Source organism: Pan troglodytes, chromosome 1, assembly GCF_028858775.2.
Source record: "Pan troglodytes isolate AG18354 chromosome 1, NHGRI_mPanTro3-v2.0_pri, whole genome shotgun sequence".
In the NCBI taxonomy this organism is placed as follows: Eukaryota; Metazoa; Chordata; class Mammalia; order Primates; family Hominidae; genus Pan; species Pan troglodytes.
In genome coordinates, this window is record NC_072398.2 from 90015937 (window position 1) to 90033021 (window position 17085).

General features: G+C 44.6%; 2 protein-coding genes across 5 annotated transcripts in view; one reads left to right on the forward strand and one right to left on the reverse strand.

Moving 5' to 3' along the window:
- CADM3 (cell adhesion molecule 3) overlaps positions 1-16876 on the reverse strand; it is a 31480-nt gene extending 14604 nt beyond the window's left edge. Inside the window, exon 1 of one of the 2 annotated variants that reach the window (XM_513915.9) lies at positions 16613-16876. In XM_513915.9, coding sequence (XP_513915.2) covers positions 16613-16694 — 82 coding nt within the window. In that variant the 5' untranslated portion in view covers positions 16695-16876. The remainder of the gene's footprint in view (positions 1-16612) is intronic. The other variant, XM_001170513.7, reaches the window with a different exon arrangement.
- Positions 1-17085, forward strand: part of AIM2 (absent in melanoma 2) — a 132423-nt gene that overhangs the window by 109 nt on the left and 115229 nt on the right. For 2 of the 3 annotated variants that reach the window (XM_063796329.1, XM_063796338.1), the window contains exon 2: positions 651-671. The gene's annotated coding sequence lies outside the window, so the exon portion shown is untranslated. Of the gene's footprint in view, positions 1-532; positions 672-17085 lie in introns of those variants that run through there. The other variant, XM_063796326.1, reaches the window with a different exon arrangement.

Sequence of the window (17085 nt, forward strand, 5' to 3'; positions counted from 1 at the left end):
GGGGCGCTAGGACCGAGAGAGGGCGCGCGGGGGCCGGGAGGTCGAGATTACAAAGAAAAGTGGGACGTGGGCTTAGGGTCCCTGAGGAAGAAAAGGACAGGACTAGGGAGAGAATTGCCTAATCAGAAGCAAAGGGAAAGGGAGGCGAGGGGCGAGAGGAGAGGGGAGAGGGGAGGGAGAAGAGGAGGGGTACAGGAGAAAGAGGGGTGGAGAGGGAAGGGAGAGAATGGGAGGCCGGAGAGGGGAGGGAGTCAGGCAGGAAGCAGGCAGCGTTAGAGAGTCCTAGCATGGGAATGGGGCTCTGAGACAGCTGCGGAGGTTCCCTGGCCTCCATGGAGGCACCTCCCCTGTTCTCTGCTCCTCACAGACAGCTTCCAGGAGATTTTAGGAATTACTCTGTTCTTAAATGGGAGAAGCGCTAATGCTCAAATGCTGAGAAGGAGTAAAGCGGAGAAAACAGAGAAAAACAGTCACAAATAGAGAGAAGTAGGCAGGAAAGGCGGGAAAGGGAGCTGTCGATAAAAGAGAGGCAAGCAGGATGAGAATGAGAGAAGGAAAGGGGGCTGGGGAGAGGGCCAGGACTGTCACATCCAGCAGGGGCTCTCCCTGAGTGCCCCACACTCACCCTACTACCTTCTGTGCACATGGAGGATGGAGGCAACCTGAAGGTGGTGAGTGCTCATATTGTTTTTCCGGTTGTGTGTTCGTGGGTGCACTGTGTCAACGCCAACACACAGTAGGGAACCAAATTGGTTGTGCCAAGGTGTGGGACGGCAGAGGGACAGGGAGAAGACAGAGAGGACTCACACTCAGCCCCTCGGTATTGGTATCCAGTGCACAGTGAGTACTAAATAGGCCTTTGCTCAAATGAGTGGAGGAAACAGCCGTCTCATACCATAATATAGGACTTTCAGTTTGCAGAGTGGATTTTCAACCACGAATTCATTTAATCTCAAAACAAACTCAAGAGATAGGCAGCCAGATAGAACTGCTTTTTACAATGAGGTTCAATTACTTACCTAAAGGCACATAAATAGCATACCTTTCTGCCTCTGATGGTGCTTTGGGGGCTTTTTTGACATTCTGTGTTTCTTATGGCATTCCAGTGTGATTTACTTGTTTAGTTATCAGTCTCCTCATCTAAACTTTGAGCTGGTTAAGAGCAGGAGCCTTAAGTTATTCATCGTTGTATCTTTAGCACTTAGCCCATAGTGGGCTCTCGGTACATTTAATTGGCTCTGGTAATTCATTCAGCCACACTTGGCACTGTGCTATGTATATTGTTAATCAGGCAGAGCATGTATTCTGTCCAACAGCATGGGCTTAGTCTTCACTCTCCTGCTTCTTCTTTCATCTGTGCTTTTTTCTGCATCCTCCTCAGTTGCTTTTCTCCTTGCTCATATTTCTTTCATCCCTCCCCTCCTCCTGCATTTCACAGGCATCTTTTTTCTGCATAGGATAAGTGAAATTGTGATGTAGATCATTCAAACCAAACTGAATTGTTCAGATCAGAGGACTGATAACCAAATAATCTCCAATAAATGTCATATTTGGGATGTACATGATGTATTGCCTCTATGGGTTTACAGAGCACTCACTCTGGTTTGTGGTGTCTTAAGAAGCTGTGTAAGAGGTGGCTTTTTTTTTCTTCCCCCAGGGGTGACATTTCTCCCTCTAAGTTTGAAATGCACTTATAATCTCATGTCTTCTCTTGAGAACTGTCTCTTAATACGCTTGAAAGTTATCCTGTCATTTTATAAAATTGTAAGCCTGTATAATAAATTCCGAATGGCCACTCCCCAGGGAGTGGATGAGTGATTATAATGCTATCAACAGAAACATGGATAAGTAGCAGAAATTATAACCTGGGTTGTGAAAGACTTGTACCTTCTTTGGATTCAGATTGTGTCAGTCATTTATGACATCAGCATGAATTCTCTCAATGAATGCAGACTGGAAAGGAAAACTTAGGAGTACTCTGAATGGGTGGTATGGAATTTGAAGTGGAAATAGGAGCTTGGAAGGAGCTTCTGTCATTGAGACCATACAACCATTAGTGAGAGAAGGCCCAGGTTGCTCAGGTAGAAGAACAGATGAAGAGAGCTTCAGTCATATTGGTCATATTCTTTCCCTGCTTAGAAACCGTCACTGACTCTCCACTCTGCAGATAATACCCAGAGTTGTCAGCCTAGCCTTCAAGGTCCTGTACAGTCTGATGCCGAGCTTCCTTTCAGTTTTGTGTTTTCTCTACTCCACTCACCCTGCATTCCAGGCATGTGAAGCCTTTTGGAATTCTCTCTATGAACGCTTTGTTTTTCTGCATCTGTTCCTTTGCCTGCAATAACTTTGCTGATAATGCCCTTCACCCATCTTCACATGTCTAAACTTTATCTATGAATAAAGCCTACATTTTGTGGCATATCTTTCCAGAAGTCTTCCCTGATTGTCCCAGATTGAAATAATTCCCCATTTCTCTGAGTTACACACTTTATCTGCTTTTTCTTAAATTATGCATTTCTTTCTACTTTGTACTGCAAGTTTGACTTTCCTCCCAAATTATAACGATTCCATAGGTAGGGTCTGATGCATTTTGCATCCAGTATTGGCCCTAATATAGCATATTGCTTATAGAAGGTGCTTAATAAATATTTCTTTATTAAATGAATCAGATACTAAGCATCTTCTACTGTAAGAGTTAGGTTCAAAATCTGCCGGTAGAGAGGAAATAGCAAACCAAACAGGAGATGAAGAAACAGGCCAAGGGAGATGGTAGACTACCCAGAAAACTATAAGACAGAAGAAATTGGTATTTATCAACAGTTTCTATATGTCAGGATCCAAATTAGTTGCTGTATATTCATTATTCCAGAACAACCTTTTAATAGCTAGATATTATTACACACACGTTAAAGCCGAGTTAAGAAACTTGTCCTTATGATGTATCTAATAAGTACTGGGATAGGATGGACTTTAAACTTAGACCTCTCTGACCACAAAGCCCAGGCTTTCTGCACATCTTTACTACACTGTCCCCCTCTGCAGAAGCGTGTATTTTGTGTGTGTGGTGGTAGGGTAGAGCGTAAACTGGGAAAGATTCCTTGTTGCATTGTGGCCAGGGGTGACTCACCTAAACAATATTTACAACATTCACCTGCAGTATGATGAAAACGACAGTATAGCAAATTGGAAATGCGCACCTGTGGTGTTGACGGTCCTGTGGTTTGTACCCATTGAATGTACATTTTTACTTGGATGCCTTAATGTGCCTGCACCTATGCCTTTGGAAATATTTCACGGACCCCTAAGTGCCTTAACATGTGGGACTCTTCAGATAACCAAGCAAATGGCATGTCTAGTTAAAAAAAAAATCTCCTTGTGTTTTCATAGCACTCTAGCAGCTAGGCTGAAAACTAAAGAATTATCTTCTTGTCTGTTCTGAATTGCTTTGGAGGTTTCTTAACTCTTGGTTTATTTGCTCATGGGTTCTAGTATCTTTAGGATTTCCAGCATTTTAAAGGACAAAGTAGCCCTTTCACCCACTGATTTTCTTCTTATTGATTGTTCATATTAAGAGTGGCAGAGGTGGGAATTGGAGAATTACTAATGTGCTTCTTTAAAGCACCTGTTATTCAGTTTTTCACTCATAGCACAGAGTCTCACACATAATAAGTGCTCAATAAATATTTATTGAATAAATAAATGAGTAACTCAAATAAATAAAAATGTATTGTCTTGAATTTAAGTAACTTTAGTGGAAAGTCTATGAAAGTCTGCCAGTATAACCCCAGATTGCTTGGTTTATATATTGTCCCTGCCATGTCTGTTTTGGGGACCTATAACATATTGGCTTTACAGCCATAAACAGGGTCACAGGTGCACAGGTCAGATGGTGGAACAGGAGGACAGAGCTCTCCTGAATAACTGCTGCTGGCCTTGCCAGTGCTTGAGTCCAGAGTCCCACTTCCCTGACTGTAGAAAAAAAAAGCTCCCTGAGTAGGAGTTGATGATGATGGTGATGATGATGATGATGACTCAGCATTTCTCTAACTCCAGAGTTAAAAATACTGTTCATCCCAGCCTACTTGTTATTCCTCACGACTACCATGACAGGTGGGTGGAGGAGTGTTATCTCCAAGGGAAAAACATATTGGGGGCTGCGGCCCAGAATACTGAAGGGACCCACTTTTAGAATGGTTTATCTACATCCATTGCTGGGCTCCTTGTCCAGATTATGTCATTCTCATTTTTCCCTAACCCCAGCTTCTTAGTGAATTCTATGTACAGTTGGATCACATGCACAAGAGACTGGCCATAGCAAAATCAGGATTAGAACTCAGCCCCTGGAGCTTTTCTTTATGCTCAGAGTGACAGTTTTCTTTGACAGTGAATATTTGGTTGTGCATTTGGAAGAAATCAGACCACTTCTATCTGAATTCTTATTTAGCTGAGAACTTCAAAATTTGGGGGAGTTGCTTTGACTTTAGAGCACAAAACGCTGGTCAGAAGGAACTCTGTACAGTTAACTTCCTTCGGTTGTTCTTGGGCAGCCATCAGCGATGTCACATCTACTGAAGTCACTTTGTAATTTCCTAATCTAAGACTTTGACTGAATGTCAAAATATTCTCTTACTTCCTGCCCTCCATTCCTTTCTAACTCTGTCTGTCCCCCATTAAATTCCTAATTCCCTAATGGCCACGATATAATAGTGCAGTCAAATAGAAGCTGAGCCATACGGGGTGGGAGTTATTCTGTCATCTGGTACCCTCTTTCTTTTCAGATACTATTTTTTCCTTTTTCGTTGCTCCTCAGGGAAAGGCCTCTTGTCCCCTCACAAGCAGCAGTCTCCTAAAGGATCTCCTTTCCTTAGCTCCAATGCACTCCAGCTCACATCCACTTTGGAACTTCAGAGCTCAGTCACGCTTCAGCTGCCTACCTCCCTGATCTAGGCCTTCTCTCCACCTCACTGCCCCATCCACCCTCTTTCTGGCTGGGCTACTGAGACCTTGCTCCTCCTTGTTTCCTCCCTCTATTATTTCTGTTGCTGTCTGGTTTTTCCTCCTATAGTCTTGTTTATCAAGCAGCCTCTTGATAAACTACTCTGTCCCAGCTTTGCTTTACTCTCCTAGGAGGCATACAGGATATGAGTGAAGATAGATGGTCAATAGGAATGGAGAACAGAATCTTCACTATAAGAAGTCCTAACATGTGTATTAGCTGCTTAGCTTGGTAAAGCCTGGGCCAGAGATCCAGGATTTATGGACCCAGGGGTCCTACACTATTAGATTATCTAAGAGATTTAGATTTGGAAGGAACCTGTACCCAATCTGGGCTCAAACAGGTTTATTATTACACCTTGGCAGACATCTTTTGGTTCCATCCTAAGCAGGTTAAAAATGAAAGGCTTTTGTTTTCTGCTTTGGGAATGGTGTGTGGCTAGGCTTTTCCAGGCTGAATGAAGACGGAGTCTTTGAGATAGTTAGCTAGCTTGCCTGTGGTGGGTGTTAAGGTGGGGTTAAAATGAAAAGCTTATCTTAGAGTTAACCCTTGGTTCTCACTGAAAAACAATTATTCTTAACATTTTTTAATATCCAAAGTTTAAGAGAAAATTCAAATGTTTTCCCCTATCCAAACTTTAAGGTATTATGAATACATATATTTTACATAGTTCCTAAAACCTTGCAGCTAACTTGCGTATCTGGTCATAGCCTACTGAATCCTAAGGGTCAGAGGTGGTTATTTCTAAGATCCTTTTGATTTTACAGAAGGATGGAACTAATGCCCTTTCTGACTCTCTATTGTCCAAGTTCAGTAATTCCTTTTTTCTTTCTGTTGCACCTAATTCTGCCCAAAATATTCTCCCCTCTATGATTCTTAGAAGTGTAGATTTTTATAGTTGACAAGATATTAAGTATCATCTGGCCCAATCCTCTTATTTTAAAGATGAGGAACCAAGGCTCAGAGATGTTTAGGAACTTGAGCATGGTCACACAGGCAGTGAGTGAGACCTGTACTCATTGATAGTTTATAGCAGTCCTTGTGGACTGGCTAATTCAGTGGTTAATTTGACACTAAGTGTGATTATATTTCCACTGACACCCACTCTTCCTATGCCTCATCTCCTGTGCATGATACTGAGGAACTCCAGGACCGTGGACCTTAAGAGAAGTAAGTCTACTAAATGCCCAGTAGGTTGGAGAAGTTTGGTTATGATGAAGAGGGAGTCCCCGAAGATGGGGCGGATGGCATCTTCTTACACTTCAGGGCTTTACCGGCAGGTTCCAGTTCACACAGAAGAAGAGGCCATTGGGCAGAAGTCACTGCCATGCCCTTTGGAGCTAAAAAGGGTGACTGTGAGGACAGGTCGCATGTGTGTGTGCATTTGTGTGTGTGTGTGTGTGTGTGTGTGTGTGTGTGTGTGCTTGCTGGCATTTGCAAGGTGAAGAGCTGAGGGAATGCTAACCTGATTGTGAAGCAGGAGACAGGGGCCAGAAGAGAAGAGAAGAAAAAAAGCAGAGGAACATGTCCTATTCTTGAGCTGGAGAGAGAAAAAATCTGGAGGCAGAAGTGGGCTTGTGGTAGGCTGAGGGGGGCCTTCAGAGACTTAGTTAAGATTCCGAGGAGCAGAGACTGGGAAGTGGGTGGCAGGGAAGGAGGTGGGGACAGCTGTTGCTTTGATTTGCTATTGAGTCAGTGTTCTTGGTGCATTAGCACCAGGAGGGAGCCCTGGGCTGGCCCCCAACCAAAACAAGCCCCTCTGTAGCCAATACTGAGTTGTAGCAAGGAGAACTGCAGTTGAGAGACAAAAAGGGAGGGGATTTGATCCCAAAAGAGTCTCTTCCTTGCCTTAGCTGCTTCCTTCTGGGACTGGGCTGTGTGCTCTAGACAAGCATCTAGTGTTCTGCCCTAAGAGGATGAGAGGGTGAGGTGAAACTGAGCATGGGGGAGGGCTCAGTGAGGACCTCTAGAGCACAGATTCTGTGCAGGTACTGACTGTCTTCAGTTGTTTTGGAGTAGGCCCCTGAAGACAGGATGATAACAGCCCTGAGCCATTTTAGGAGTGTCTGTTTATCCCATCTCCTCATTCCCTTCTCACTATGATCAAACACTTTAGACATACGGACAGGTATGACTTGAAATCTGCATTCTAATGCAATACAGGCAGGAGGTCAGACTTTGAACTCTTAGTTGTCCTCTTAAACTAAGTAGAGGGATTTTATACCCTTTCCCTCAATTTATCTTGCTGTTTTCACACATATGTAATAAAACTGGGGGGAAAAAGTTCCTCATCTTAGGAAAGTACTTGAGAAAGGAAACATAACAGAGTCAAACGCAGAATTCAATTTAGCTCATTGGAAGGGTATGGGAAAATAGAGACTGGGAATGGGCCAGAAATCCCAGAAAATCAGAAGTAAAGAATATATTCTCTGGAGATGAAAAATCTCAGCCCAGGTTACAACAACTTGCTCATACTCTGCAGTACCTATCCCAGTGCCCCAATACCTGTCTGAGGGCATGGATGAATTCCCTTTCTCAGTGGGCTCTGTCTTACTCTCCTATGCTCCTTATGTTGCACTTTAGATATTACAGGCTGATGGCTTGGTGTGGTGGGATAACAATGCTGTGGAAAAGTTTAATTTGTTAGAAGTCAAGCAAGAAAGCACTCATCTCTGCTGGTTCTGATTTTCCTGACTTGTTTTTACTGTTTCCCTTCACTGGATGATCAGAGTCTGGGTGTGGATGACAGGTTCAGGGCAATGGTTAGGAGCATTACATGAAGAAAAATGTGTTCTGCTCTACACACCCACACTACTCTAGTTTCACTGATTCCCCCAATCCTAATTGCTATTTAGTCTCCCTGCACTCTAATCACTTAAAAAAAAAATCTGTATTTTTAAAATTGCGGTACATTGTTCGCATTAGCCTCACTTTGTGAGAATTTCACTCTTCTGTGAAATAGATACATTCTCCCAAGTCCACAGATCTCACAGTCCCCGAAATGGAAAATAATATTGTTCTGACATAAAGAACTCTTATCTCTCTTCTTAAATCTCCATTGAGTGTCTCTTATTTGATGGGGGCAAACACGCATTTTTGTTCCCTAAGATAGATGCATATTTTGACATGTGCCCCTCAATACACACACACAAGACACTCTGATTCTCACTAATCAGATTTCTGGGATTTTTTTCTGACATGAACACACAGATTATATTATGACCCAGATACAGAGCCCTTTTCACATGCCCATATTAATCAGAACCCCTTACTTCCAGAATACCATATGGCTTAAACTCAGAGATTCTCCCCAAAGCAGAATTCAGGCTCTCTCTTCTGCTCAAACTCCCCAGGAGAGGGCCAGAATCCTCTCCTCTCCAGGGCTGAGGCTCAGTCCATCTGTCACTGACATTGGACTCCAGGGCTTGGAAACCAGAAAAGAGTTGGCATTAAGTGGCAATTGAGGATAAATGAAAATATGGGAGGCTCAGGGGCTTAGTGGTGGTAATTTTTATATTTGTGTGAGATTAGCAGATAAAAGTTATGGGAAGAAACATATAATATGTATTTGGAAAGATCTCATCCTTAAGAACTACAGCAAGAACTAGTGAGTGCAATTGTTTCACTGTCATTTTTGCATTTGCTGGGCAAAAAAAAAAATGATTAGGAGCAGATGGTAAAACTGGCTTCTCATTTTATAATAACTCAAGAACTCAGCTCCAGGCTCTTCAGACTGACTGACCGCTATGCTAAGTTCCAAGTTACCTGTCATTGATGTACTTACTGAAATCAGAATTGGAAGCAAAGCGCCAGGTCATAGAAGGGCAAAAGTAAAATATGAAACAAGAATCTGCATATTTCCAATAAAATCTGGTGTCAGAAGTACTAGTTCTTCATCCTACCTTGCCAGTATTTGGGAGTATATGAAGAAAGGGGAGAAATGAATAATGGCTAGCCTACCGATGAGTGCCTGAGACATCAGCCTTCATTTCTTTTTCTTTTTTTTCCCTAGAGCAAGGTGATGCACCTGACCTTCTTGACCCTGAACTAGAAGTAAATGAGCCAAAGGTGCTTATAATTAGCAATCAATACACAGTTAGTGTAAGTCTAGCTGGGGAAAGGGAAAATAAATCCTTAGAGAAGACAACATTTTAGTTTGTTCTTTAAGTTATTTAGCTTTCTTATTGTTCTCTTGGAGACTTCCAAGAGAAAGAGAGAGAGAGAAGAGAAGCTTGAAGAATCCCAGGGGTAAGAGTTCACATTAAAGAATGATATACGTGCTGAAAAATATGTTGAGATTTCTGTATTTGAGTCCTTTCTGAAATCTGCCTGCTCTTCATGAGAACAGGGGGCTTAGGAAGATGAGTAGATGGGAGACACTCCAGCTGTTACTATAACCCTAATTCTGTCTTGCTGAAGCCTCGCTCATAGAGATAAATCACTCTCATTACCTGTCCTTGAGGAATGAAGTTTCTCCTTGTTTCAAATGAAGAAATGAAAGAGGAGTCCTGGAAATTCATCCTGGAAGCCTGCCTCTCCAACTAGACTCTGCTGTAGGTCACTCATAAGTATTAACTATTATATTAACTCTTATCCATAAATTGACATGGGAAAATCAGCATTTAGGGGATGAGAAGCTTGTGTAGTTCTGATGTGATGTGAAGAACAGGCTGGCTAATCTAAGACTGACAGGGGCTGAGCACTCTCAGCTCCCTACGCCGTTTGATATCATCAGCTTATTGGAAGATACCCTTAAAGCATAGCAGAGTAGAGTTTAAAGATGCATCTACTGAGATATGGCCAAGGACCTGTGCTCTGGGAGAAGATGGTTATATTTAAAGCCATTTAGTTTTGTACAAGGTGGTTATAAAGGTGGGGAAGTTAAGTGAAGATTTTGATATTTGTTTTCTCCTATACATGTACTAACCAGGCCTAACCCTGCTTAGCTTCCGAGATCAGACAAGATCCGGTGCGTTCAGGATGGTATGGATGTATACTTGATACTTGTTTTCTATGCCTCTCATTTACTGGATTCCTCCATTATCTATTCTGATAACCCATTGTTATTTATTGTCTTTGCTAAGGTTGAGGGAAAAGGGTAAAAAGGCACCATGACAGGAAAGTTAGAGTTGGTTGTCATGCTCAGAGTGCTTTTAAGAGGTACATGTTTATAAACTGGGTAGGATTCATTTTACATTCCACACTTATAGTGTATACAGTCAATCCTGCATATACATGGGTTCCACCTCCATAGATTCAATCAATTGCAGATTGAAAATATTTTTAAAAGCTGTGCCAGTACTAAACTTGTATAGACATTTTCCCCTGTCGTTATTGCCTAAACAATACAGTAAAACAACTATTTACATAGCATTTAGATTGTATATGGAATTATAAGTAATCTAGAGATAACGAAGTATACAGGAGAATGTGCATAGGTTATATGCAAATGCCACTCCATTTGATATCAAGGACTTGTGCATCTGCAGATTTTAGTATCTGTGGGAGGTCCTGGAACCAATCCTTCATGGATACCAAAGTACAACTGTATATGGTTATCATATAAGAGCAGTACTATCTCAATCTAAAACAGAACTATATATAGTTGTATTTTTAATCTATGAATCCAGATATGACAAAACATTCAGTTCTTTTGAGGCCATTTGAGGTCACTGTAGGCCACAATTTCCTGAGCATCTTACAAAAACCTTCTAGCACTTCTTTTTTAACCTAAGAATTGCTTGCCCTTCTGTTCCCTTTCTGCAGTTGATCAGATGGCTGTGAGGACTTCCTAGATCTATATCTCAGAGTTTTGTCATGTGTTTGTGGTGGAACAGGTCGGGGAGCATAACCAAGAACATGTGTGTGTTTGTGGTGGCAGGGAGGGAGATTCCAGCCCTGTTCTGGGGACTGCACTGTGGAGAATAAGGAGATTATGAAACTTGGAGGTAAAACAGGACCATGGAGAGCAACAAGAAAAGCCTGGAGTGTCACTGTCAGGGGCTAGCACCATGGAGAGCTCAAAGCACAGGTATAATAGTTTGCTCCATAAAGAACAGGGGAACTGGGATCACGGGGTAAGGCAGCCAGCTCTCAGGCACAGGAACTAAAAGAACAGACATCATGGCTTCTATTAGGATCACTCTACGCTCATCACTTGCTCTATAAGGCCTCCTGAAGTGCTTTATTTGAACCTGTCTGGTTGATACACCGTCAAGAGACTGTGCTGAAAAATGAGGACCACCACCAGACTCAGTTTGTCAACATGATCCTCTGTGATTATGTTAAATACCTAGATATTAGTGGTGATGGAGGGGCTTTTAATGTGCTACAACTTATCATGAGTAAAATTAGGCCTATCTTCTAAAGAGGGAACAGAGAGCCTGTGCCCCCTCAGAGACAGTAGGACGCCAGAAAGTCAAAATATGTATTTTCGTCAGGTAGGGTATGAGACATATCAGACTCAGAATGTCCCAATGTATCCAAAATTGCTGTAAGTAGTTCAGACAATCACACTAGAAGAGAGGTATGGAATCATGCCTCTTAAGAAGAGTATTGTTCTCAGGATTTAGAAGTTTCTCTGTTAGTTGAGGAATTTGATGTCGGCCTTAAGGCTTAGGAAAATTTTGGTAAAGAAAGAAATGATTCTTTGGTAGTTGCTGCTTCAGTGAAGAATATGTACCTTTACTTCTTAGCATCTTAGCTTCTATTGTGTAAAAATCTCAACAGATTCATGCGTTCAAGCCTCCTGAGAGCTCAACTTCTCTGTACTAGAAGGGATGGATCTTCTTGTCATATATAACAGAATTGGACTGGGTTTTTACTTGAGTAGTTATTGGAGCCCTGGGCACCAGCTGGTTCTGACCTTGTAAAAAATCATCACTACTGCTGATCCCAGAGGCAGAAACAGGTCTCTAGCCCTGGAAACTTGTTCTTCTTCATTTTATGATGACATGAAGTGTTTATACTTAATCTGAGCAAGTTCTTAGAAACAGAATCTTTTTCTGATGGCTTGCTTCTCCAGGGTCCTTTTCTGATGGTTTGTTTCTCTCTGTCTTTTGTAAGCATTTCCATGGGGATTGCTATTCTCAGAGATTAAGGGTGGACCTCTAAAACAAGACCCCATACAGGAAACAAAATGTTCTAGTACATGGGCCTATAGTCAGTGTTAAACATGAAACATTACATTCTAACATGAAAAATAAAAGAAAATATAATTACCAAAACTTTATAATAACTTTGAATTTTTCACTCAGTAGTCAGTAAGGAGCTGGTCCAATCCACAGCTTGCTTTCAACAAGAATCTGGAACCTAGATCACCATCCTTAGGTAAAATTCCATTACTGAGAATTAGATGACAAAAAAGGGATTGTTGAGCCAGTATGCAGTTCCACTGGAGTAGGAAACAACAAAGAATAAGACTAGTCACAGCCCCAGGGGTTTTCTTTCTCTGGTGATATTTTTTCCTACCAAGTGATTTAAGGAAAATAAACTTTTGATCCTGTTTTACATATTATTTGGACTGCAAGAAAGTAGTAACATCAAGAAGTACCAAAATCAAATCTAAGAATTTACAGAGCAATGGCACAACCTCTCAGTTTGTTATTTCAAAGTAACCAGAAGGCCAAAGCAATGCTGTCTGTGGAATTTTATGGCTGCAGAACTATGAGTCACTCTCTCCAAGTGAATAGTGAATATCTCCAACAAGGCACTCTTGCAATTAGATTTGGACCTTCTTTCTTCTTCAGTTGGAAGAGGAAAGAGAAAGAGCCTAAGGGTAGTAAGCTGGCTCATTCTATCAGTCTAGGACAGAGGATTTTGAACTGTGTGGTAGAACCCCAGGTAGTTCCTTAAGGATTATAAGAATGTGTAAAAGCCAGTAAGACAGGGAAAAGGGATATAGGTCTTACTTCACTATTTCAACAACAGCATTCTCCTTTGATATGTTTTCCTCATTTGTTAAAAATGTCTCACTTCTTTGTTTTAAAAACAAATGAGAAAACTGCTGCCCTAGAGGAAACTATTAAAACTAACAGTGCTATCCAGATCTATGGAGAAGCTTAGAATAGAATGGCATAACTGCTGGGTAGGCAGTTGACGTTACATACATTAGGACCTACATGAAACACACTGATTCTTCATGGAATTAACTAAACTCTGCTATGCAAGTGTCTCTGTGATGGTCTTAACTTTTCTGTGCCAGAAAATGCACATGTCTAAAAGGAGAGCATATCCTTCCCAAGAGTTACAGCTGCAACTACGAGGAGAACAGGAACAGAAACAGAACAGTTACAGCTGCAACTAGGAACAGAAACTGGATGGAGTTGATCTGCCAAACAGATCTGTGGACAGCACTGGAGTGAATGCCTGCTGGACTTCTGTGGCACATTGGGCATGATGTCCTCACTGGGCATCTGGCCAGGGGGCTGTAGAATGAATGGTAGTGGACAGAGGTCATTGAGAAGAAATAGATGTTCATGTGTGGGGCAGTGCAGTACAAGGTTAAATTGCTATAACCTTATCTGAAACAAAGAGAGGCTATCCGTCTATCTATCTTTACCCTAGGCCAAGTCACAGAGTGCTGGAAATAACTTCAGAAGGAAGAGCCCAAGAAAGCTGGTCACAGTGTTGAATATTGAGCTGCTCACCAGAGAGAGGACACATTAAGTTCACAGGACTTGTGTCCTCCAAACCCAGAATTGTCAACCACTGTGAAAACTAGTGGGGAAATGTGAGAAGGAAGGGCAGATGGAACATTCTAAATGTCTTACCTGTTCCTGAACTTCTAGCCACAACACTCATGGCCAGTCTTAGTTATCAGCTGCTTGCCCTCTCAATCCCTGTTCAGCCTTATGAAGCTTAAAAAATTTATGCTGTGCTCCAGGGAATGATATGCCCCAGCAGCACATTGTTTGTTTTCCTTATTTTAAATGGGAATGGGTATGCTACCACAACACTCTTGACAATTCAAACATCACCATAAGAGTATCTTGTCCTTAAACCTTCCCACCACATCTCTCATAGTTTTGGTCAAACATTACCAGTTAAGATACATATACATATTGCCTAGTTTTCTTCCTAGGGGCCCCAGGCCAACTCAGGGGTACGAAACACATGTCCATGATTGTGTGCAAAATAGTCTTCAGGATTACTGTCCGTGAGCATTAAATCTATGCATTTACCTCCCACCATCAGCACTGGCCTTCTTAGATCCAGAAACTAAAAGATAGAATTAATTTAAGACAGAAGATATGGTGGTTATGTCTCATGCACCAGTGTGTCCTGAGATACTGCACACCAGACAGATGTCCATTATCTGTAAAGATAATGCTCTTCAAGGAAAATGATGCTTGGTTTGACTCTTCTTTGGAAACAGACCCCTCCTATTCATCTCCCACTTCCCCACCTCTTCTCTAGAAATTCCCCATTCAGAAGTTACTGCTTTCCACTGTTTCTCTCAGGCCACTGCTCTGAAGCATATTTCTAAATATGAGGATGTAACATTTCTCTTCCTCTCAACTTTAAGCCTGAATAGGGGCTGAACCCCCAGTTTGAGGACCAAGAAAGAAGAGTGTAGTTGGTGAAGAAAGACTTGGCTAGTATACTGATTTACTCTAGTCTATAGTTTTTTTTTACATCTTAGAGTAGAAGAGCTCACAGCTTTCTGGATGACGTCTTTCTCTCTTTTTGGGGCCCAGCCTAGCACCATCAGTTCCCATTGCTGAACAGTTGCAGTTTGGATCATATTTGCCTCTCGTCATAAAACTCAGCAGGTTAGGAAGGCCAGGGGCTGAAGTTGAAAGTCAAGGCCTAGTAGCAGGGTCATTAATGAAGCACAAACACCCAGCAGCCTCTCTGTCGTGCACTTAGCCTGCACTCCCCAAGGACTCCCTTCAGCTCCTCAGTGAGTGGGGTCATCAGTGCAGTCCTCTGGGGAAGGGGATTCCACGTAGGGGAAAGGAGAGGCTGCTGTCTCTGTGGTGACTAGGGCGGGAACTCCCTTTGGGGAGTTTGATGGGTAGAGGGCAGAAGGAGTAAGCCAGCCAGCCAACTATAGGGAGGGGATCCCCAGGGTCCCCATACCAGGGGAAGCTCCTTTATCACGATGGAGACAGGGATGGGGGAGGTCAGGTGAGGTGGAGTGATTATTCCTCCAGCACCCTGGCTCTTCGCCTGTTTTCCTCAGATGAAATTCTCTACATCATCCTTCCCAGTTTCAACCCCTCCCCTCTCCACCCCCGCCCCGCCCTGTGCCCATCCCTGCTGGCCACTGGGTCCATCGCCCAGGAGCCACCTCCCCTTTCTCCTCCCCTGCGGTTCTTTCTGTTTTTCGTTGGCATCTGGCCGGGCATAGCCACCACCCTCCCCCTTCACTCTCCCCACTTCCCTTTGCTCCACAGAGGTCCTGTTCCCTCTCCCCCTTCCTCCATCCCAGCCCTCCTCCTCTTCCGACAGGGCGGTAGGGAGAGGAGGATGCATTCCTTCAGTCTCTTCACAGCCTGCCCTCCCTCCTCAGGGACCTGAGGCTCGGACCTGTGGACCCCTTCCGGGTTTCCCTACAGGCTGCCCCTCTGCCATCCCACTAACCGTTAGTAGCCTTTAAGAAAGCTGAGGTGCCCCCACAGCGCTGACCTACATAGCCCGGCCCAGGGCGGGAGGGGCTCTTCCCTAAGTCCCCTCACCCCTGGCCCCGCCTCCTTTCTCCCCCGACTCCCTTCCTTCATCTCTCTACCATTAGGAACCAGCGAAGGTTTGAGTTCCAGACTGGGGCAAAGGGGCTAGGTATGCTACCCCATCCCAAATTTGGGAAAATCAGTGCTTAGCCCAGGAAAGCTTTGAGTTTCTCATGCATCCTCCTCCCCAAATATCTTGATTCTTTCTTTTGCGCTCCCCCCTACCCCCACCCCGCCTCTGCTCCTGTCGGATTTCTTTTCCCAGCTTCTACCACTGCCAGGGATATTGCCATCCTGGGCCCCCTCCGCCCTGTGTTGTTGTTTTGCTCCAAGGATAAGGGCCCCCTTCTTTGCCCACGCCCCCTTCAGCAGCCTCACCCAGGCCCCCTTCTCTGCCCACTCGGAGCTGCGCCGCGGGTGGTGGGGGACGGGCGGGGGAGCAGAAATGTTTGCATACAGCAGTTTGGGGGATTGCACTGGCTACCCAACCCCTACAGACATACATACACAAACACCCGACACACGCCCTGACTGAAACAGCGACAAATCTCACTCCGCCCCCAACACACACTGACACAGACATACACACAGATACTGACACAGAAACGCAGAGCCAGACACCAACACAGACGCGCGCGCACACGGACAGCAACACATCCAGACCCCGGGCTGCTCCTAACGGACATCAGCTCCGAGAGCCAAACCCCGGTGCACACGCAGACACACGCTCAGTGGTGTACACAGAAGGGTGCACACACCGGCACACCCACAGTCCACAGAGACACGGATGCTCAGAGACAGACACAAGGGTATTAGCAGCGACTGGTGACTTTAACCCCGGTTCCAAACAAAGCCAACAGGCTCCCTCCGCGAGACTCCCGATCCCAGCCCCCGCCTCGGGTCACTCCCCACCTCCCCAGGCGCCGCCCCCTCCCTCACTCACCGTCCTGGGAGAGGTTGGCCCCGCCGGGCGCCCAGCAGCAGGCGAACAGCAGGAGCAGGAGCGAGGCGGCTGGGGCCCCCATCGCGCTTCCCGGCCGGCTCCCTGGCTGGGCGCTGGCGAGCCTGAATCCCCGGGGGCTGGGGATGGGGAGGGGGTGGACTACGATGTTGACCGAAAGGGCGCCCCCGAGCCGCTTCGGAGCCCGGGGCCGAGGTGGGGACCGGGAGGGAGCCGGCGCTGCTGCAGTCGCGGGGATTAAATAGGGCGCTCGGAGCAAACCATTTGGTTGGAGGTGGAGGGGGTTTGGCGGGGGGCTGGGCTGGTCGCGGGGGGGCCAGGCTGCCGCATTCCCCACACCCCCCGCCTCCCACACCCCCTCCTTGCCTTCGTGGTGCCTTCCACCCTCTCCCCCGGGAGCTCGGCCAGCCGGGCTCGGGTGTGGATCAGAGGGAGGGAGCTGGCTCAGCAGTGGG